This window comes from Tachyglossus aculeatus, chromosome 5 (assembly GCF_015852505.1).
Source record: "Tachyglossus aculeatus isolate mTacAcu1 chromosome 5, mTacAcu1.pri, whole genome shotgun sequence".
NCBI lineage: Eukaryota > Metazoa > Chordata > Mammalia > Monotremata > Tachyglossidae > Tachyglossus > Tachyglossus aculeatus.
In genome coordinates this window covers 82,246,512-82,267,567 of record NC_052070.1, presented here as the reverse complement: position 1 = coordinate 82,267,567, position 21,056 = coordinate 82,246,512, and the positions used below count along the sequence as shown (strand labels likewise).

At 56.0% G+C, this 21,056-nt stretch overlaps 1 protein-coding gene across 1 annotated transcript in view; it reads left to right on the top strand.

The window, feature by feature from the left end:
- ADGRA2 (adhesion G protein-coupled receptor A2) overlaps positions 1 to 19,328 on the top strand; it is a 52,435-nt gene extending 33,107 nt beyond the window's left edge. The window contains exons 3-19 of the mRNA XM_038746324.1: positions 2,117 to 2,188; positions 2,516 to 2,587; positions 2,813 to 2,884; positions 3,230 to 3,393; positions 3,986 to 4,199; positions 4,967 to 5,131; positions 5,546 to 5,744; positions 6,044 to 6,193; positions 6,347 to 6,508; positions 6,808 to 7,035; positions 7,905 to 8,121; positions 9,192 to 9,409; positions 12,469 to 12,596; positions 13,593 to 13,716; positions 13,896 to 14,044; positions 17,779 to 17,868; positions 18,077 to 19,328. Of these exons, the coding sequence (XP_038602252.1) occupies positions 2,117 to 2,188; positions 2,516 to 2,587; positions 2,813 to 2,884; positions 3,230 to 3,393; positions 3,986 to 4,199; positions 4,967 to 5,131; positions 5,546 to 5,744; positions 6,044 to 6,193; positions 6,347 to 6,508; positions 6,808 to 7,035; positions 7,905 to 8,121; positions 9,192 to 9,409; positions 12,469 to 12,596; positions 13,593 to 13,716; positions 13,896 to 14,044; positions 17,779 to 17,868; positions 18,077 to 19,328 (3,676 nt within the window). The remainder of the gene's footprint in view (positions 1 to 2,116; positions 2,189 to 2,515; positions 2,588 to 2,812; positions 2,885 to 3,229; positions 3,394 to 3,985; positions 4,200 to 4,966; positions 5,132 to 5,545; positions 5,745 to 6,043; positions 6,194 to 6,346; positions 6,509 to 6,807; positions 7,036 to 7,904; positions 8,122 to 9,191; positions 9,410 to 12,468; positions 12,597 to 13,592; positions 13,717 to 13,895; positions 14,045 to 17,778; positions 17,869 to 18,076) is intronic.
- Positions 19,329 to 21,056: the final 1,728 nt, after the last annotated feature.

The window sequence follows — 21,056 nt, the reverse complement described above, 5'->3', positions numbered from 1 at the left end:
TAGCTTGGCGGATGGGCAGAGGGATTGGGGGCATTCCAGGCCCGGGGGAGGACGTGGGCCGGGGGTCGAAGGATGAAAGGTCCTGGTTGCTAAGGAGAGGAGGAGCTCTCCGAGGCCCCCCGTCCCAGCTGAAGCCCTTATATAATCGCTCCAACAGCCAGCTTTCCTCCCGGCTGCTGAACTCCCTACCCTGGTATTCTTCCTGAGCCCAGATTTCGGGGCTTGCCGGGGAGGCCGGGCCCTGGCTCTCCGCCCTGATTTCTCACCTGGGCTTGATAATGTGCCGCCCGACACGCTCAAACGGACAGGTTTAGAAGAAGAGAAGCAGCGTGGCTTTGTGGATAGAGCCAGAAGGACCTGGGTTCTAATCCCAGCCCTGCTGCATGTCTGCTGTGTGACCTTGGGCAAAGTCACTTCCCTTCTCTGGGCCTCACCTGTAAAATGGGGATAAGAGCGTGAGCCCCGTATGGGAGAGGGACTGTAACCGACCTGATTAACTTGTATTTAGCCCAGTGTTTAGAACAGTGCTTAAGAAGTACTATTCTTCTCTTATTATTATTATTATTAATAATAATAAAAAGAGGGGTTTCCCTCCCCCTCATTCTGAATTCTTTGTCTCAGTTTTCTCCAGGTCAAACATGTTGTCAGTCCATACTATAATTTGTTTTGTTCTGTCTCCCCCTTCTAGACTGTGAGCCCACTGTTGGGTAGGGACCGTCTCTATACGTTGCCAACTTGTACTTCCCAAGCGCTTAGTCCAGTGCTCTGCGCACAGTAAGTGCTCAATAACTACGATTGAATGAATGAATGAGGGGCTTTACTTTTTTATGGTAATTGTTAAGCACTTACTGTGTTCCAGGAACTGTACGAAGCACTGGGGTAGATGAGGCACTGAGAAATGAAACGTCTTGGCCAAGGTCACAGGACAGGCAAGTGGTAGAACCCAAATTAGAACCCGCGTCCTCTGCCTCTCAGGCCCGTGCTCTTTCCACTAGGCCATGAGGCTTTTCAAAGCCTACTCTGTGCAGAGCACTGTTCTAAGTGCTATAGTTGACTGAAAGGACAATGGGATGCCTCACTCCAACCCGGAGTTTAGTCCCCTCCTTATAATAATAATAATGATAGCATTTATTAAAATGCTTACTGTGTGCAAAGCACTGTTCTAAGTGCTGGGGAGGTTACAAGGTGATCAGGTTGTCCCACGGTGGGCTCACAGTCTTAATCCCCATTTTACAGATGAGGGAACTGAGGCACAGAGAAGTTAAGTGACTTGCCCAAAGTCACACAGCTAGCAATTAGCGAAGCTGGGATTTGAACCCATGACCTCTGACTCCAAAGCCCATGCTCTTTCCACTGAGCCACGCTGCTTCATCCCCGTCAGCCCTCACCCCAGCTACCTCCAGCCATTTAGGGGGCAGAGGGCCCTGCCCGCTCTGAGTTTGGGACACAGGGACCAAGGCCCCAGGGAGTTGCTCTGCTCCTTGGGCACTGTCTCTGACCCCCAGCAGCAGGAGTGTTTGAGGATCTTTTTTCTATCCCTTCCCTGTCCCTTCTGTCCCTGTTGAGCCTATTCCCGACTTCCTCTATCAATCGAATTTATTGAACATTTGCTGTACTAAGCGCTCGGGAGAGTACAATATAACAATAAACAGATGCATTCCCTGCTGAGCCCCTGCATTGGGAGTCATGGACCCAGGGACTGGGTAGTAACATTCAGCAGTGGGGGTGGAGGAGGTCCGGAGGGTAGAGAACAAAGAGATGAGAGCGTCCTAAGAGAGTCTGAAGTTTCTAGTTCATCTGGAAGTTCTGCAGAAGAACTGGGAGGGAAAGGAAGCAGCATGGCCTAGTGGATACAGAGCATGGTCCTGAGAGGCAGAAGACCTGAGCTCTAATCCCAGTTCCACTTGTCTGCTATGTGACCTTGGGTAAGTCACTTCACTTCTCTGTGGCTCAGTTACTACGTCTGTAAAACGAGGATTAAAACTGGGAGCCCCGGGTGGGACATGGACTGTGTTCAACCCGTTTAGCTTGTATCTACCCCAGTGCTTAGTACAGGGCCTGGCACATTGTAAGGGTTTAACAACAAAAAGTAAGCCTTGTCCCTCTGCCTCCCCAGGGACCTGAAAAACAACCTCATCAGCACAGTGCAGCCTGGAGCCTTTTTGGGACTGGGGAAGCTGAAACGTCTGTGAGTATCTCTGTTTGGGTCCTGCCCAACTGCCTCACCTCTCCCTCCCTCTTTCTTCCTCCCCCTCCCATTTTCCCTCCTCATGAGAGTGTGCACTCTCTCTTTCTCTCTCCCTCTCCACCCCCCCTTGTAGATCTAACAGATTCCAAGCCTCCCTTCCCCACTCACCCCTAGCCCTCGTCCCCTTCGGACCCAATTCCCAATTTCCCCTCCCTCACTTTACCCTCAGATCTCCCTCTCCCTTGCTCCCAGCCCTTTGCCCTCCTTTTATGCCCCCTCCCGCTTCACTGAAGCTTCCTGAAGCTGTCGGGGTGTCTCTATCTCCAGAGACCTCTCCAACAACCGGATTGGCTGCGTCTCCTCTGCCATCTTCCAGGGACTCTCTAGCCTCCACCGACTGTGAGTGCCAGGGTTTGGGGGGGAAGAGAAAATGGACTGGAGGAAAAGCTGTGCCTCCACTGAGGACCTGGGGGGAGGGAAGGTAGCACCAGGGCTGGAGGGAGGGGGTAAGGGAAGGGGTTACATGACCAACCGTGAGTCCACCATCCCCCTATTCCCCAGAGGCCTCAGGGCTGCCTAGTGCTGCCTCCCTTGGGGCTCAGACTCTGCTCTCTCTCCCCACAGAAACATGTCCGGGAACATCTTCTCTAGCCTGCAGGCTGGGGTGTTTGATGAACTGGATTCCTTGAAAGTTGTGTGAGTATCTCCTCTGCCCCACTGACTCGCCCTGTGCCCAAGGGAGAGGCCCTCGTATTTGTTTTCATGGGCACATCTATCCAAGCCTCCACACACATTTTCCTGACTGGCCATTCCCAGCCCCAAACCAATCCTTTCCTTTTCCTCTCCTCCTCTGCCCCCGAGCTCTTTGCTCCCCCTTGCCCGGATGGCCACGGTTCATTCATTCATCATCAATCGTATTTATTGAGCGCTTACTGTGTGCAGAGCACTATACTAAGCTCTTGGGAAGTACAAGTTGGCAACTTATAGATACGGTCCCTACCCAACAGCGGGCTCACCGCGGCCTTTTCGCCCTTCTGTCAGGGACTTTGGCACGGAGTACCTGACCTGTGACTGCCGCCTGCGCTGGACCTTGCCCTGGGCCCGCAACCACTCGGTGCAGCTGTCGGAGCAGACCCTGTGCGCCTACCCCAGCCCCCTGCGCGGCCAAGCCCTGCGCGGCCTCCGGGATGCCCAGCTCCGCTGTGGTGAGTGACTCCCCTTCCTCCTCACGACCCACAGGCTGCCACCCCCTGAAACCTCTCCCTCCAGGGGCCTTCCTGCCAGAGACCCACCCTCCCCCAACTTCAAACTCTCATCTGAAACCGGGATTCCTAAACAGCGTCCTGCTGCTCCCTGGCCCTCTGCTCCTGGGCCCATTTTCTTTCCCCCTTGTCTTCCTCTCCTGCTCTGCTCAGTTGGGTGTGAGATGCAGTTAACTCTGACCGTGGTGCATGGAGGGGGGCTTCCTAGCTCCAGTTTCTGCCATTCTCCCCTCTCCCTGAGGATCTCCAGAGCCCCTCACTTTCTCCAGCCCTTTGCCTTCCTTCTCTTTCTCCTCCCCCCCTTCCCTGCCCTCCTTCTCTCCCCTCTCCTCCCCTTCTCTGTCCTTCTTCCCTTGCCCATCCTCCTCCCCTTCCTAGTCATCCTTCTCCTTCCCTTCCCTGCCACCCTCCTCCTCCCCTTCTCCTCGCCCTCCTTCTCCTCCACCTTACCACCACCCTCCTCCTCCTCCGGCCTTCACCCTCCTCGCGGTCCCGTCTCCCTGCCAGGGCTCACTGTGGTTCTGCTCCCCCGCAGCGGGCGCCCCGGAGCTGCACACTCACCACGTGATCCCCTCGCTGCGCCAGGTGGTGTTCCAGGGCGATCGCCTGCCCTTCCAGTGCACCGCCAGCTACCTGGGCCGCGGCACCCGCATCCGCTGGTACCACAACCGGATGCCCGTGGAGGGTGACGAACGGGCAGGTGTCATCCTGGAGGAGAGCCTGGTTCACGACTGCACCTTCATCACCAGGTGTCAGCCCCTGCCCTTTCCGGGCTGGGCCTGGGGTGGGCCAACACTGGCCTCCCTTGGGGTTGGGAGAGGAGTCGCCGTAGCGGCGTGGGATTAGAGGACGTGGTGTCTCAGTTTACGGGATGGAGTAACGGTTGGGCTGGCGATGTCCCGCGGAAATACTGCCAGCGTGGCGGACGTGAAGACCCCGGTCCCGAGGGATCCCTGAACTGAACCACCTTGAGCTAGAAAATGACAACCGTTATGATGCTATTTATGTAGCACTCAAGTTGAACTGAGCCCTGGGACGGATCCAGGCCGATCAGAGGCAGTCCCTGTCCCACACAAGACTCACAATCTAATAGGTATGGGAGAGGAGGTATCTTATCCCCGCTTTACTGATGGGGAAACTGAGGCACCGAGTAACTCGACCAGTGGAAAAGAGCCCGGGCTTTGGAGTCAGAGGTCATGGGTTCAAATCCCGGCTCCGCCAACTGTCAGCTGTGTGACTTTGAGCAAATCACTTATCTTCTCTGTGCCTCAGCTACCTCATCTGTAAAATGGGGATTAAGACTGTGAGCCCCCCATGGGACAACCTGATCACCTTGTAACCTCCCCAGTGCTTAGAACAGTGCTTTGCACGTAGTAAGCGCTCAATAAATGCCATCATTATTATTATCATTAAGACTATGCAGTCGGCCGATGGCAGTATTGCGATGGGAATCTGAGCCTCCCAGCTCCCGGTTTAAGACTCTCTCCCTCCCTTCCCGGCCCCCTGTCCCCTCCAGTGAGCTGATCCTGTCCGACATCCACGTGTGGGCTTCCGGGGAGTGGGAGTGTTCCGTGTCCACCGCCCAAGGGAATGCCAGCAAGAGCGTGGAGATTGTGGTGCTGGAGACTTCGGCTTCCTACTGTCCCGCCGAGCGAGTTGCCAACAACCGGGGAGACTTCAGGTGTGGGCCGGGGGGAGGGGGAGGAGAATGGTTTGGGTGATGGGGGTGGGGAGGGCTGGGTTGGGGTCTGACACCAAGTTCTCCTGCCATGGGTTCCCCTAGTTTCCCCCCATTTCTCCGCTCCCCTTGGTTGTTGTCGCTACGGGGAACACTTCCTCCTCCCCCCGGCCATCCAACCACCTGCATTTACTGAGGCCCCTCCCGTTGGAACAGCAAGACTCTGTCCCAACTCAGACGACGATAACTTGTAGCCAGGGTGGGAGGGGAGGCTGGCTATGGTGAGAGTTGGGAGAGAAAGGGGGTCCCGTAAGGACGTCTAGAAGGGGAGAAGGGCAAAGGCCCGGCGAGGCCCGTGGCTGGAATCGTCGGGGATGCGAGGTTCCCGAGGGACCAGTTTCCCATCCTCTGCCTCAGGTGGCCCCGCACCTTGGCGGGCATCACCGCCTACCAGTCTTGCCTGCAGTACCCTTTCACCTCTGTGCCCCTCGGCGGGGGCTCCCCGGGCACCAGGGCCTCCCGCCGCTGCGGCCGTGCCGGCCGCTGGGAACCAGGAGACTACTCCCATTGTCTGTACACCAATGACATCACCCGGGTGCTCTACACCTTTGTCCTGGTGAGGCTGGTCGGGGCTGGGGGATGCAGGGGGGGCGGAGTAGGAGAAGAGGCCTGGCTGGGCCTCGGGGCATAGGTGGGTCCAGGACACTGGTGGGGGGACGAGATGGGGAAGAGCTGTGTCTTTGGGGCTGGAGGTGGGCGGGGGGGTGCAGTTGCTGGGAGGAGTTGGGATTCCAGTCCAGGCTCAGTTTTGCGCCTGAGGCTCTGCCCTCTGGGTGTGTGGGGGGCTGGAGGAAGGATAGCGCTAAAGAGGTAAGGGGGCCGGGGCTAGAGGGGTCTCCTCTTCCCGCCCCGCAGATGCCCATCAATGCTTCCAACGCACTGACCCTGGCGCACCAGTTGAGGGTGTACACTGCCGAGGCGGCCGGCTTCTCCGACATGATGGACATTGTCTACGTGGCTCAGATGATTCGTAAATTCCTGGGCTACGTAGACCAGATAAAGGAGGTGAGGCTTCTCCGCCCGGCTCCGGCTCCCCGGCCACCCTGCCTCCCTCCTCCCCACCCCCCCACCCAGCACCCCGATTCCTTAGCCGCCCCCTCCCCGGTCCCTCAGCCACCCGCTCCCTGACCTTTCTCTTCCTGGCCTCCCCCGTCCCAGCTCGCGGAGGTGATGGTGGACATGGCCAGCAACCTAATGCTGGCGGATGAACACCTGCTGTGGCTGGCCCAGAGAGAGGACAAGGCCTGCAGCGGCATCGTGGGGGCTCTGGAGCGCATCGGGGGGGCCGCCCTCAGCCCCCACGCTCAGCATATCTCTGTGGTAATTGGAAGGGGGGGGGGGAGCGGGGTCAAGGGAACGTGGGAAAGGGCATCCTATCAGAGGTCGTCTCCACCCTGAGGGCTCAGGAGAGGGACCAGTGACCAGTACGTGGCTTAGGGGGAGAGGGACGGTGTTTGAGGGGAAGGCAGATACCGAGCTCCAGCCCTTACCAACAGGCTTGCCCCCAGGTGGAAGGGGTTAGAGGTCCCGCGCTATAAGCTGGTGGGGCGCTTAGTTTCCGGTGTTGGTGGGTAGGTGGCACCTCCCAATCTGTGGGGTGACTGGGCTCCCGTCCTCAGAACTCGCGCAACGTGGCTCTGGAAGCTTACCTCATCAAGCCCCACAGCTACGTGGGCCTCAGCTGCACGGCCTTCCAGCGACGAGAGGGAGGAGGGGGCCTGGGGCCAAGGCCCGGCCCCCCGAACCAGGATCCCCGGCCGGACCCCGAGCCCCCCTCCGACCAGCAGCTCCGCTTCCGCTGCACCACTGGACGGCCTAACGTCTCTCTGGCTGCCTTTCACGTCAAGGTGGGGCAAGGGTGGGGAGGGCGTTGGGTTTGAGTGGTGCATGAGAACGGAAAGCAAGGGAGAAGTGAGCTGGGGGCAGATTAGAGCTCACCTCCTCCAGGAGGCCTTCCCAGGCTGAGCCCCCCCTTTTTCCTCTCCTCCTCCCCTCCCTCTGCCCTACCACCTTCCCCTCCCCACAGCATTTGTATATATTTGTACGGATTTATTACTCTATTTTATTAATGCTGTGTATATAGCTATAATTCTATTTATTCTGATGGTACTGACGCCTGTCTACTTGTTTTGTTGTCTGTCTCCCCACTCTAGACTGTGAGCCCGTTGTTGTGTAGGGACTGTCTCTATCTGTTGCTGATTTGCACTTCCCAAGTGCTTAATACAGTGCTCTGCACACAGTAAGCGCTCAATATGATTGAATGAATGAATGAATAAGTGTGTGTGTATGTGAGTCTGTCTGTTTGTGTTTGGGTGTGTTGGGGTGCGGAGGGGTGAACTCCAAGGAACAGCGAATCCAAGAAAGGGGAAGAAGGAAGCCTGGGACAGACTGTGGATGGGGCTGAGGCAACGTTTGGGGCCTATTCATTCATTCAATCGTATTTATTGAGCGCTTACTGTGTGCAGAGCACTGTACTAAGCTCTTGAGAAGTACAAGTTGGCAACGTATAGAGACAGTCCCTACCCAACAGTGGGCTCACAGTCTAGAAGGGGGAGACAGACAACAAAACAAAACATATTAACAAAATAAAATAAATAGAATAAATATGTACAAGTAAAATAGAGTAATAAATATGTACAAACATATACATATAAAAGTGGGCCCCAGAGGGCCAAGCAGCTGCGCTGTCTCTGAGGAATCCCCATGTCCTTCCCAGAACAGCGTGGCCCTGGCCTCAATCCAGCTGCCCCCGAGTCTGTTCTCAACCCCGCCGGCCGCCCTGGCCCCCCCAGTCCTCCCAGACTGCACCCTACAGCTGCTCGTCTTCCGCAACGGACGCCTCTTCCGAAGCCATGGGAACACCTCCCGCCCGGGGGCTTCTGGGCCGGGCAAGAGGCGTGGAGTCGCCACCCCGGTGATCTTCGCGGGAACCAGTAAGGGGCCTTTACCTCTCCTCCGCACCCCCCAACCCGGCCCAGATAACCCCAGACCGCCCCCAATTCCTTGGCAACCCTCCTCCGCCCCCCAACCCAAGCCTCGGTCTTCCCTGGGGGCGTCATAATCATAATAGTCGTAATTAATAATTATAGTATTTGGTAAGTTCTTACTAGACATTGCGCACTGTTTCAAGTGTTGGGGTAGATACAAGTTAATCGGATTAGATGCTGCCTCTGTCTCACACAGGGCTCCCGGTCTAAGTAGCAGGGAGAACAGGTATTTAATCCCCATTTTACAGTTGAGGAAACTGAGGCACAGCCAAGTTACCTGCTTAAGGTCACAGCACAGGCAAGCGGCAGAGCTGGGATTAGAACCCAAGTCCTCCGACTCCCAGTCCCGTGCTCTTTCCTCATCATCATCATCAATCGTATTTATTGAGCGCTTCCTATGTGCAGAGCACTGTACTAAGCGCTTGGGAAGTACAAATTTGCAACATATAGAGACAGTCCCTACCCAACAGTGGGCTCACAGTCTAGGCCATGCTGTGGCTGCGCTGCAATAGAACTAAACACGGTCCCAAAGGGTGGGCTGTGGTGGGAGAGAGCAGGCCGCCTGCCTGCTGAGGGAAGGGGATTCTGGAAATCAGAATTAGAGAAGCAGCGTGGCTCAGTTGAAAAAGCACGGGCTTTGGAGTCAGAGGTCATGGGTTCAAATCCCGGCTCCACCACTTGTCAACTGTGTGACTTTGGGCAAGTCACTTAACTACTCTGAGCCTCAGTTCCCTCATCTGTAAAATGGGGATGAAGACTGTGAGCCCCACGTGGGACATCCTGATCGCCTTGTAAATTCCCCAGCGCTTAGAACGGTGCTCTGCACGTAGTAAGCGCTTAATAAATGCCATTATTATTATTATTAAATCAGCCCCAGGATGACACAGGGAGCGGGGCCCCTTTCCCTGTCCCTCCAGTGTCTGAGGGGCCCCGTAATCCGTCAACCCACAAATGCCAGCTCTGCCCCAACTTTGTCCTGTCCCGTCCCATCCCATCTCCTCCTCTGTCTCTTCCAGGTGGCTGTGGGGTAGGGAATCTCACGGAGCCCGTGGCTGTCTCCCTGCGACACTGGGCCGAAGGGGCTGATCCCGTAGCAGCTTCCTGGACCACGGAGGGCCCTGGAGGGCCGGGAGGGCCGGGAGGCTGGAGCTCTGAGGGCTGCCAGCTCCGCTCCAGCCAACCCAACGTCAGCTCCCTGCACTGCCAACACCTGGGCAATGTTGCCGTGCTCATGGTGCGTACGGCCCCGGGGGGCAACACGGTGTGACAGGGAGGGTGGGCGGGCAAAGGACAGCAGTGGAGAGGCAAGGAAACTAAAGGGGAGGAACTCGACTTCTTAGGAGATGCGGGAGTGTATGGGTGGGTGGGGTCACAAGGAGGAGACATCAAGCAATGGTATTTAATGAGTGCTTATTCTGTGCGGAGCGTTGTAATACAAGAGTTGTTAGATCAATTCCCTGCCCGCAAGGAGATTGGGGACGGGCAGAAGAGTCAGACTGGTGAACCTCCTGTTCGCCCCTTCTCTCCTTGGGACTTTGGACTGGTCTGGTGCTGCCCCGGGATTTACACCTCACTTGGGGCTCCACGGGAAAGGTGTAACCCTCAGGGCCGACATAGTCCATGGGGATCCAGGGGTTTCCAAGAACCGCAGGAAGACTGCCCGGCTATGACGCCTTTCTATTCCCTGGGTGGGCTGGGGCACTGTCTGTTAGCCCGGGGAGGGTCGGTTCAGCCTAGCTCCCTCCAAGGCCACCCCAGACCTTTTAGACTGTGAGCCCACTGTTGGGTAGGGACTGTCTCTATATGTCGCCAACCTGTACTTCCCAAGCGCTTAGTACAGTGCTCTGCACACAGTAAGCGCTCAATAAATACGATTGATGATGAGAACAGCAACCCAAACCCACATGGGTGGGGTCTCAAACTGCTCCCGCCTCTCCGGACCCAGGATTGAGGACAGGTCCAGAGTCCTCTGGGATCCACTCTCGAGAGGTGCAAACCCCAAAGGGGAGCCCCAGGCCCTTTTCTGCCCCCCGGGAGGGAACAGCAGATAAGCTCGTTGTGGGCAGGGAATGTTTCTCCCAACTCGGTTCTACTATGCTCTCCCAAGCACTTAGTACAGTGGTCTGCGCAGAGTAAGTGCCCAATAAATACCATGGATTGATCAAACACCACTCATCCAGTTCTTACTGGCTCTCCGGAGGATGGTGCTTGAGGGCCAGAAACAATAGTAATGATGATAATGATGATAATAATTGTGGTATTTGTTAAGTATTTACTATGCCAGGAACTGTTCTAAGCACTATAGAAGATACAAGATAACCGGGGTGGGCCTAGTCCCCGTTCCACATAGGGCTCACAGTCTTAATCCCCATTTTACAGATAAGGGAACAGAGGCACAGGGAGGTTAAGTGACAAGTGGCAGATGAGTAGCGGAGCTGGGATTAGAACTCGGGTCCTTCGGACTCCCAGGCCCATTATTCTATTCACTAGGCCACGCTGCTTCTCTTTCTCCTGTGCCTTTCTTCCTGTCATGGGCAGATCCACAGGTGGAATCCCTGGCCCTGAGAAAGAGGAGGCAGGAGTAGCAGTGCCAAGATTTCACACTGCTTTACCCAATCAAACCTAAACTCTCCCATTTGTGACAAATCCGGGGAAAACGCTTAGCGCCCGGAGCTAGTCAGAGGTCTGAGAACCACGCGGGCTATGCCTGAGAGGGGAAAGCAAGACTGTGAGCCCACTGTTGGGTAGGGACTGTCTCTATATGTTGCCAACTTGTACTTCCCAAGCGCTTAGTACAGTGCTCTGCACACAGTAAGTGCTCAATAAATACGATTGATTGATTGAATGAAAGCAGGAGACCTTCCCCCACCATGTCTGGGAGCCCTCTCTTAAGCCTCTACCCTTCCCTGCCACCCGCTTCCCACAACTGTTCATTCAATCATATTTACTGAGCGCTTACTGTGTGCAGAGCGCTGTACTAAGCGCTTGGGAAGTACAAGTTGGTAACATATAGAGACGGTCCCTACCCAACAGTGGGCTCACAGTCTAGACTGCTGCTTGTGAGCCCGGCAGAGATGATACTTTTTCCTCCATCTGCACAACTTATAATAACTGTGGTATCCGTTAAGCCCTCACTAAGTGCCGGGCGCTGTACCAAGTGCTGGAGTAGATGCAGGTTTACCAGGTTGGGCATGGTCCCTGTCCCTCATGGGCTCCCAGTCTCAATCCCCATTTTACAGGTGAGGCCACTGAGGCACAGAGAAGTGAAATGACTTGCCCAAGGTCCCACAGCAGATAAGGGGCAGAGACGGGATTCGAACCCCATGACCTTCAGCCTGCAGGCCCGTACTCTATCCATCTCGCCGTGCTGCTCCTCTATGCTTGGGTAGGGTTAAGAAGGGCGTCAGGCCTGCTCGGGGGTGCGTTGGTTAGGCTTCTGCCCAGCCGTCATCACTGCCCGGGCAAGCGGGGCACTGAGAGAGAGGAGCTGGGCAGCCCGGGCTGCTTGCGGCCTTATATCCGCTCTCTGTTCCCAGTCATCCTCCCTCCACGGATCCCAGGCTCCCACCTCTGACCCTCCCCCTTCTTCATCATCATCATCATCATCAATCGTATTTATTGAGCGCTTACTGTGTGCAGAGCACTGTACTAAGCGCTTGGGAAGTACAAGTCGGCAACATCTAGAGACAGTCCCTACCCAACAGTGGGCTCACAGTCTAAAAGGGGGAGACAGGGAACAAAACCAAACATACTAACAAAATGAAATAAATAGAATAGATATGGACAAATAAAATAGAGTAATATGTACAAACATATATACATATATACAGGTGCTGTGGGGAAGGGAAGGAAAATATAGACACATATAGACAGGTGCAGGGGGGGGTGAATATATTTATATTATATAAATAAAATAGGTGAATAGGTGAAGTAATAAATACATACAAACATATATGCATATAGACAGGTGCGGGGGTGTCTGAATATATTTATATTATATAAATAGAATAGGTGAATAGGTGAAGTAATAAATACGTACAAATATATATACATATAGACAGGTGCAGGGGGGTGAATATATTTATATTATATAAATAGAATAGGTGAGTAGGTGAAGTAATAAATACGTACAAATATATATATATATACATATACACAGGTGCGGGTGTGTGTGAATATATTTATATTATATAAATAGAATAGATGAATAGGTGAAGTAATAAATACGCACAAATATATATGTATAGACAGGTGCGGGGGGGGTGAATATATTTATCTTCCTGACTCTTCCAGGAGCTGAGCGCTTTTCCGCAGGAGGCGGGGGGCGCGGGAGCAGGGCTGCACCCTGTCATCTACCCCTGCACAGCCCTGCTGCTGCTCTGCCTCTTCTCCACCATCATCACCTACATCCTCAACCACAGGTGGGTGGGCTGGCTGCCGAGAGAGGGGTGGGCAGAGGCACGGAGGGGTGGACGGGGAGGGGAAGGAGCTGGTCGTACGAGTTGGGGGCAGTGTGAGGAGCGGGGTGTGTTCGGGGGGCTGTAACTGGGGTTTTATGCCTGAGCCTGCGAGTGAGGTAGATGCATGGGGAAGTGTGGGGGTGGGGGACGGATGCGGCACGGGAAGCCGCATGGCCTAGTGGCAAGAGTGCGGGCTTGGCAGTCAGAGGACGTGGGTTCAAATCCCTGCTCCGCCACTTGTCTGCTGTGTGACCTTGGGCAAGTGACTTCATTTCTCTGTGCCTGTTACCTCCTCTGTAAAATGGGGATTAAGAATGTGAACCCCACGTGGGACAGCCTGATTACTTAGTATCTACCCTGGTGCTTAGAACAGTGCTTAGAACATAATAAGCGCTTAACAGATACTATAATTACTGTTATGCACTGGGAAGTGGAGGTGTTTGTGGGGGATAGACACATGGGGAAGTGTAGGGGTGTGTGTGTGTATTTGGGGGGTATATACTGATGGAACTAGGGGCTGTGGGGAGCTACACCTAGGGGCTGAAGTCTATAGGCCATCCTGGGTGAAGGCGGGAGAGCCCTAAACAAGAGGAAATGGAATTCAATGGCATTCAAAATAATAGGACTAAGTGTCAAAAAAGACCTTCTTCATTGTAAGAGTGATTAAACCCTAGAACAGGCTATGAAGGGAAATCCCAATTCCTGGATGTCTTTAAAAATAGAAGAGCCATCCTTCGGCCCCGTCCTTTGCGGCTTTGGCCTGGGGTCTACGGGGTAGGTGTCGGTGGGGTGGAAGGTTGGACGTTCACAGGTCTGAGGGGTGCAGAGGGCTGTCTGCCCCTATGTGCCCGCCCGCCCACCCCAACGAGCTGTCCCCCGAGCACACGGGGAACTGGGGGTGGGGCGGGCCCCGCTGGCCGAGCCCCGTGCCAGTAGCACTGTCTGTGTCCGTGTCAGCTCCATCCATGTCTCGCGGAAGGGCTGGCACATGCTGCTTAACCTCTGCTTCCACATGGCCATGACCTCGGCCGTCTTCGCAGGTGGCATCACCCTCACCAACTACCTGATCGTCTGCCAGGCCGTAAGTCCCGCCCGCTCCGTGTCCTCCTGAAGGCACGTGAGGAGGAGAGGCCTGTTTCCACGGGCCGCGGTGGGGAGAAGGGTGGACCCAGTGGTGGGGTGAGGGGCCAGTGGGAGCGGGAGGGGGATGTGGGGCCCGGAGCAGGGTGCCACCCAGGTGACCTCTTCCCTCCCCGACAGGTGGGCATCACCCTGCACTACTCCTCGCTGTCCACGCTGCTCTGGATGGGGGTGAAGGCCCGCGTGCTCTACAAGGAGCTCACCTGGAAGGGGCCGCCCCCCCAGGACGGGGGGGACCTCGGTCCTCCTGCCCCACGCCCCATGCTCCGGTTAGAACCAGCCCTGCCCCTTCTGCCCGGCTCCTCCTCGGGCCCTGGTCTGAGAGGGAGCGGGGGTGCTTGGTGAGGCAGACGGAGGGGTTGTTGCGCTCAGAAAGCCTCGCTCCCAGTCAGGTGGCGTTGGCAGAGAAGGCACGGGCTCAGGGCCGGGCCCAGTGGTGCTTCATTTGGCGGGGTGAGGGGGGTAAGAAGGGACCCCCTTCAAGCACACGGGGACTAGACTGGGGCCGTCTCCAAGGGCGTTAAGGGGGGGGTGAAGGGGAGGTGGGAACAATTAATCCATCGTATTTATTGAGCACTTACCAAGTCCCTGAGCTCCTCTACCCCTACCCCCAGTGATCAGTCAACAATGGTATTTATTGAGCGCTTATTATACGCAGAGCGCTGTACAGACCGTAAGCTCGTGGGCCGGGAATGTGTCTCTTTTGTAGTCTCCCAAGCACTTAGAACGGTATAGGGGTCAGGCCTGGGAATCAGAAGGTCGTAGGTTCCAATCCTGGCTCTGCCTCTTGTCTGCTGTGTGACCTCAGGCAAGTCACTTCGCTTCTCTGTGCCTCAGTTACGTCTTCTAAAAATGGGGATTGAGACTGTGAGCCCCATATGGGAGAGGGACCGTGTCCAACCCGACTTGCTCGTATTCACCCCAGCTCTCAGTAGAGTGCCTGGCATGTAGTAAGTGCTTAACAAATACCATTATTATTACTACTATTATTATATTTCAGTGCTCTGCACAAAGTAAGCACTCAATAAATATGACTGACTGTACTAAGCTCTAGGGAGAGTAAAGTACAACAGAGTTGGTAGACATGATCTCTGATCACAAGCAGTGTGGCCTAGTGGATAGAGCAAGGCCCTGGGAGTCAGAAGGACCTGAGTTCTAATCCCGGATTTGCCGCTTTTCTGATGTAGGAACTTGGTCAAGGATCCTCACTTCTCTGGGCCTCAGGTACCCCATCTGTAAAATAGGGATTAAGACTGAGTCCCAAATGGACTGTCCAACCTGATTACTTTGTATCTACTCCAACACTTAGTACAGAGCCTGGCACATAGTAAGAGTTTAACAAATACCATAAAAAAAGGAGCTTACAGTCTAGTGGGAGAGACAGACAGTGCTTAGTACAGTGCCTGGCACATAGTAAGGGCTTAACAGATACCATAAAGAAGGAGCTTACAGTCTAGTGGGAGAGAGAGACATTTAAATAAATGTCAGAGGGAAGCAGCAGAGTATAAGGATATGTACTTCAGTGCAATGGGGCTGGGAGTGGGGTGAGTATCAAAGTGCTTTAGGGGGTATAGATCCAAGATGACGCGGAAGGAGGGCAACTATGTTGGGGGAAAAGAGAGGGTGGCCAGAGAAGACACGATTGCAGTAGGGCATTGAGGAGGGAAGAAGAGAGGTCTAGGGGAAGGGCGTTCTAGGCCAGAAAAGAAGGACTTGAGCAAGGGGCCAGTGGTGAGAGACGAGACGGAGGCCCAGGGCTAGGTTGAAGTTGGATGAGAGCCAAGTATATGGCCTGGATTGTAATAGGATATTAGTCAACCTAGGTAGGAAGGGGAGAGCTTACCCGATTCCTTAAAATCAATGGAAAGGAGTTACTGTTTGAAAAGGATATGGATGGGCAACCTTTGGAGGTTTTTGAGGAGTGAGGACATGTGTGCAGAATAGTTTTTTAGAAGAATGATCACTGGCAGTAGTGTGAACTCAAGTGGGAGAGACTGGAGACAGGGAGGTCAACAGGGAGGGTGATGCAGTAGTCGAGCCAGGATGTAAGTGCTTGGACCGGCAAGGTAGCAGTTGGGATGGAGAGGAAAGAGCAAATTCTGGAGGTGTTATTGAGGGAAAATTGACAGGAATTGGCGAGAGACGCATCAGGCAGGTTGAAGGACAGAGTTAAGTAGAGAATAATGCCGAGATTATGGGCTTGTGAGGCAGGGACAATGATGATGTTGTCTACAGTGATGGAAAAGTCAAGGGGAAAACAGGGTTTGGGAAGGAAGACTAGGAGTTCTGTTTTGGGCATGTGAAGTTTAATGTGTTGGCGGGACATCCAAGTAGAGATGTCCTGAAGGCAGGAGGAAATGTGAAGCTGTAGAGAAGGACAGAGATCAGGGCTGGAGAGGTAGACATGGGAATCATCCGCAGAGATGGCAGTCAAAGCCATGGGAGAGACTGAGTTCCCTGAGGGAGTGGGTGTAGAGGGAGAATAAAAGGGGACCCAGACTGAACTTTGAGGGACTCCCACAGTTAGGGGCTGGTGCAAGAGACTGACCACGAGCAGCCAGAGAGAGAAGGAGAACCAGGAGTGGATGGTAGCGTCAGTGAAGAAGCGGCGGGGAGAACCAGAGTCCAAGGCAGCTGAGAGGTCGAGGAGGACTAGGATTGTCCAATCTCCCTCCTACCCTTCCTCTCCAAGTTTCTCCAATCCCCCTCCTACCCTCCCTCTCCAAGTTTCTCGAGTGAGTTGTCTTCACCTACTTATTGCCTCTACTTCCTCTCCTCCAATTCTCTCTTCGACATTCCTGTGATCTGACTTCCACCCCCTCCACTCCGTGGAAACTGCCCTCTGAAGTCACCAATGACCTCCTTGACAAATCCATCGGCTTCTACTCTATCCTCATTGTCCTTGACTTCCCTTTAAAGATAGGGTATACCCGGGCATGTTCGAAAGCAGTGAGGAAAGCGAACGGCTGAAGACGGCAGTCAAGGAGGGAAGAGGAGAAGGTGCAAATGTTTAAATAAGTTCTGACAGGTTGGGGTTGGAGACACAGGTGACGGGGATAAATTTTAAAAAGAGGCAGGAGATACTGCTGGGAAAAATGGGAGAGTCCATGAGCGGGCAGGAAAAGGGTGGGACCGGAGTGGAGCCGGGGAGAGCTTAGGGAGCTCGTGCCTAATGGTTTCAATTTCATCGATGATCTAAGTGGCAACGTTATTAGGCGCAGGTGATGGGGGAGGAGAGGGACGGGGATTTAAGGAGGGAGGTACAAGTCTGAAAGAGCTGGCGTGGGAGCAAAGGCAGGAGGGGAGACTGTGGTCACGGAGTGAGAGTTCAAAGGTGGCATAAGTAGAGATTGTGGAGTGGGTAGAAAGGATGAAATTTCCAATAGCTCCTCCAACCTGTGGGTGGCCTGACATTTGTGTGGGAGGGACCGTCCCTGACCCACGGCCCACACGAAGCAGTGTGGCCTAGTGGTCAAAGCATAGGTTTTTAAGCACTCAAGCAGCTCGCCCCCTCCCACCTTACCTTGCTGACTTCCTACACACTTCGCTCCTCCAACACTGCCCTGTGATCTCACCTATCTGGCCACTGACAACTCGCCCATATCCCTCCTCTGGCCTGCAACGCTCTTACTTCATATGTGACAGACCATCATTTCCCACCTTCAAAGCCTTATTAACATCACATCTCCTCCGAATGGACTTCCCCGACTAAGTCCTTATTTCCCCGACTCCCGCCCCCTCCCATTCTTTGTCACCTAGCACTTGGACCTGTCCCCTTGAAACACTTGCTATCCACCCCTTAGGTTATCTATCCTTAATTTACTTTTTTAATGTCTGGTTCCCGCTGTAGCCTATAAGCTCGTTGTGGACAGGGAAGGCATCTACCAACTTGCCTGTACTGTACTCGGCCCAAGTGTCTAGTACGATGCTCCGCACACAGTGCGCTCAATAAATCCCATCGGTCTATTGATCCTTCTCCACTGACTCTCCTGTTTCCCTCCAGGTTCTACCTGATCGCTGGGGGCATCCCACTCATCATCTGTGGCATCACGGCTGCTGTCAACATCCACAATTACAGGGATCACAGCCCCTAGTGAGTCAAGGGTCTGCTCACCCTCGCTCTTCCTGGCTAGTCCCTCCTGCGCCAGGAGCGGGACTCCCGGGGCTTTGTACGGAGCGCGTCCCCTCCCCGCAACCCACCCTCCCCAGGTCCAGACGTGGCCCTTCCTCTCCCTCCTCCTCTTCTCCGGCCTGCTCTCCCTGTCCCGATTGACCTCCCCTCGCTCTCTCTCTCTGTCTAGCTGCTGGCTGGTATGGCGTCCGAGCCTGGGGGCCTTCTACGTGCCGGTGGCCTTGATCCTGCTGGTAACCTGGATCTACTTCCTCTGTGCCGGACTGAGCTTGCGAAGGAACCGGGGGCAAGGCCCCAAGGGGGTGCCCGGCGGGTCCTCGCCCGAGCCGGGTGAAGAGCTCCCGGCCCGACTCCGAGCCAGCGGCCCCCTGCTAAGCGACTCGGGCTCCCTGTCGGCGGCCAGGGGGCCGGGGGGGACTTCGTCGGGCGCTGGAGGGGCCGGGGATGGGGTCTACGGTCCTGGGGCCCAGCTGGGGGCCCTAGTGACCACCCACTTCCTGTACCTGGCCCTGTGGGCCTGTGGGGCTCTGGCCGTGGCCCAGGACCGGCTGCCCCAGGTGCTGTGCAGCTGCCTGTACGGGGTGGCCGCCGCCGCCCTGGGCCTCTTCGTCTTCACCCACCACTGCGCCCGGCGCCGAGACGTCCGGGCCTCTTGGCGCACCTGCCGCCCGGCCCCGCGAGGGCCGCCCCGCCCTCTGCCCGTCCCCACCGAGGAGAGCTCCCCGGCCTTCGGGGAGCGATCCCCCTCCCTCAAGTCCTCCCCGGCCGGCGGCGGGGGCGACCACGCCTCACACCTCGGCCCCTGCAAGCTCACCAACCTGCAGGTGGCCCAGAGCCAGGCCTCCGAGGGGGGCACGGCCTCTCGGGGGGAGGAGCCCGAGCCCCCCGCCCCCCGTGTCCCCACCTCCCGCCACCCCAACGGTCTCCACCCCGGGCGCCGGCCGCACAAGAGCCGGTGCAAGGGGCAGCGGGGCGGAGAGGGGGGAAGCAAACAGCGGGCGAAGGCCCCCAGGGGAGGGGCGGCCCCGGCCTCGGAGCCGCCGCCGTCCAGCGAGAGCGGCAGCCTGCGCCACAGCCCCACCGGGAGCTATCCCGGCAGCAACTGCAACAGCCCGGGGACCGGCCCGCGGGGCGGGGAGCCCGGCCCCACGCCCTCAGAGGGCAGCGACGCCAGCGGGCCTCCGGGACCCGAGCTGGGGAGGGCGGCCCAGCGCCGCAGCGCCAGCCGGGACAACCTCAGAGGAGGGGCGGGGGGAGGCCTGGAAAAGGAGAGCAAGCGCCGCTCGTACCCCCTCAATACCGCCAGCCAGAACGGGGGCCTGAAGGGCGGCAGGTACGACGACATCAACCTGGCCGTTGGGGAGGGGGCGGCTGGCAGCTGCATGAAGACGGGTCTCTGGAAGAGCGAGACCACGGTCTAGAGCTCAGGGGTGGCTGGGAGGAGCAGGGTGCCACCCCCGCCCCTCGCTCCCTGCTGCCCGAGTCTAGGGAGGACGGGGAGCCCTACCCACCCCACATGAGGTTAGCCACACTTGGGGCCGGGAGCTGGCCGATCGTAGTCGCCGCCTGCCCTACTAATGGACACTGCTCCTTGCCCTGCCTGTTCTCTGGGAGGGAAGGCAGGGGAGGGGTCCCTGGCTGGGACGCTGCAGAGAGGAAGTGACAATCATTGGAATCTATGCAGTTTACACGTGAAGATGCCTATACACCGTCCAGGAGAAAATGTTCATTTTCCCCACCTCTTTGGAGCAATGCCCCACCACACTACACACACACACACACACACACACAAAAAAAAAAAAAATCAGCAGAAGGCAGTCTCTGGGATCCAAATCCCAAGGTTCCTTTGCTCTCATTTAGGCACTCTTCCCACTGAAGCCTACAACACACACAAAAGAGGACAGAGGTGTCCTCTCGAGCCCCTCTGTTGCCGCCGGAGGCAATCGGATCACTTTCCGTGAGCCAACCCCCGCATCACTCGAGGTTTGGGAGCAGCTCTGGGTTCAGAAGAGGCTGGGATTGAGCTCAGTGCTAAGACTGCCTGCTCCAGAAGCAGACTGTGCAAAGGGGGAGCGTGGGATCCCCGAAGAGACAACACAACCTTGGGGAAAAGAGGACGGGGCGGGGAGAGGGGAGCACGTCTGAACTTTCTACAACCAAAGAGGGAACCAGGGGGCCACCAAGGGGGGGACGGCCCCTGACTTGTAGCTCGATGCAGACCAACAGACACCCCTTTAAACTCTTCCTGCAACAGAGCGGCTGACCCTGCCAGGCAGCTAGGAGAGGAGGTGGGGAGGGCTTGGGACAGGTGTCTGAACTGTCCTCACCCAAGGAGAGTGAGTCTAAGGCCAGCAAACCCCTGAGTTGAGGTGGTGGGACTGGGGAAAGCACTTACTTCCCAATTCCAAAGCCTAGCCCACTCCTTCAGCAAAGGACAGAAATTCCTGCTGTTAGCTGTGGCATCTCCCCGGGGGACAGTGGTGAGGAGCATTCCCTACCTCTCCTGAAGTCGGAGGGCAAGCCGCCCGTTGCTGTCGGCTGGCACCCCGGGAAGACGTTCCTCTCACAGCCGAACCCTGGTGCCCCAGGATGGCCCAATCACCCTCCTGTCTCGTCCGGCGTGAGTCTGAACCCCATCCTTTCCCAAGGCAGTACATCCAGAGCACTTAATGGGGACCTAGCACTCTCTCTTGGGGCCACACTGCACAGCCGGGCCCCACCCCTTCACTCTTCTTCCGCTCCCAGCACTTACTCATCTTTTCCCAGTCTGGAAGACGGCTGTCGGTCCTAGGCTCCAGGACGGCTACAAGATGGGGAAAGCTTCCGTGTTAAGCTTGGGAGGTGAGAGCAACCCAAAGTCCTGCCTTCTCCTCAGGGTGGGCCACCCCAGGTTCATCCCTAACGGAAAGAAGGTGGTGGAGAGAGGGAGGAGGAGACACGACCCAGTTGTTTAGGGCGTGCTCTGTTATATACGCTTGCTGCACGGTGACAGTATTAGAGAAAGAGGAAAAAAAGCTTTGTATTATTCTTCCACATATGCTGACCGCTGTTTACATACCTTGCCAATGCCTTAGCACTGGAGAGCTTTTTGCAATATACTGGGGAAGGACAAGGGGGGAGGAGGGAATGAAAGGTGCCAAAGAAACGTG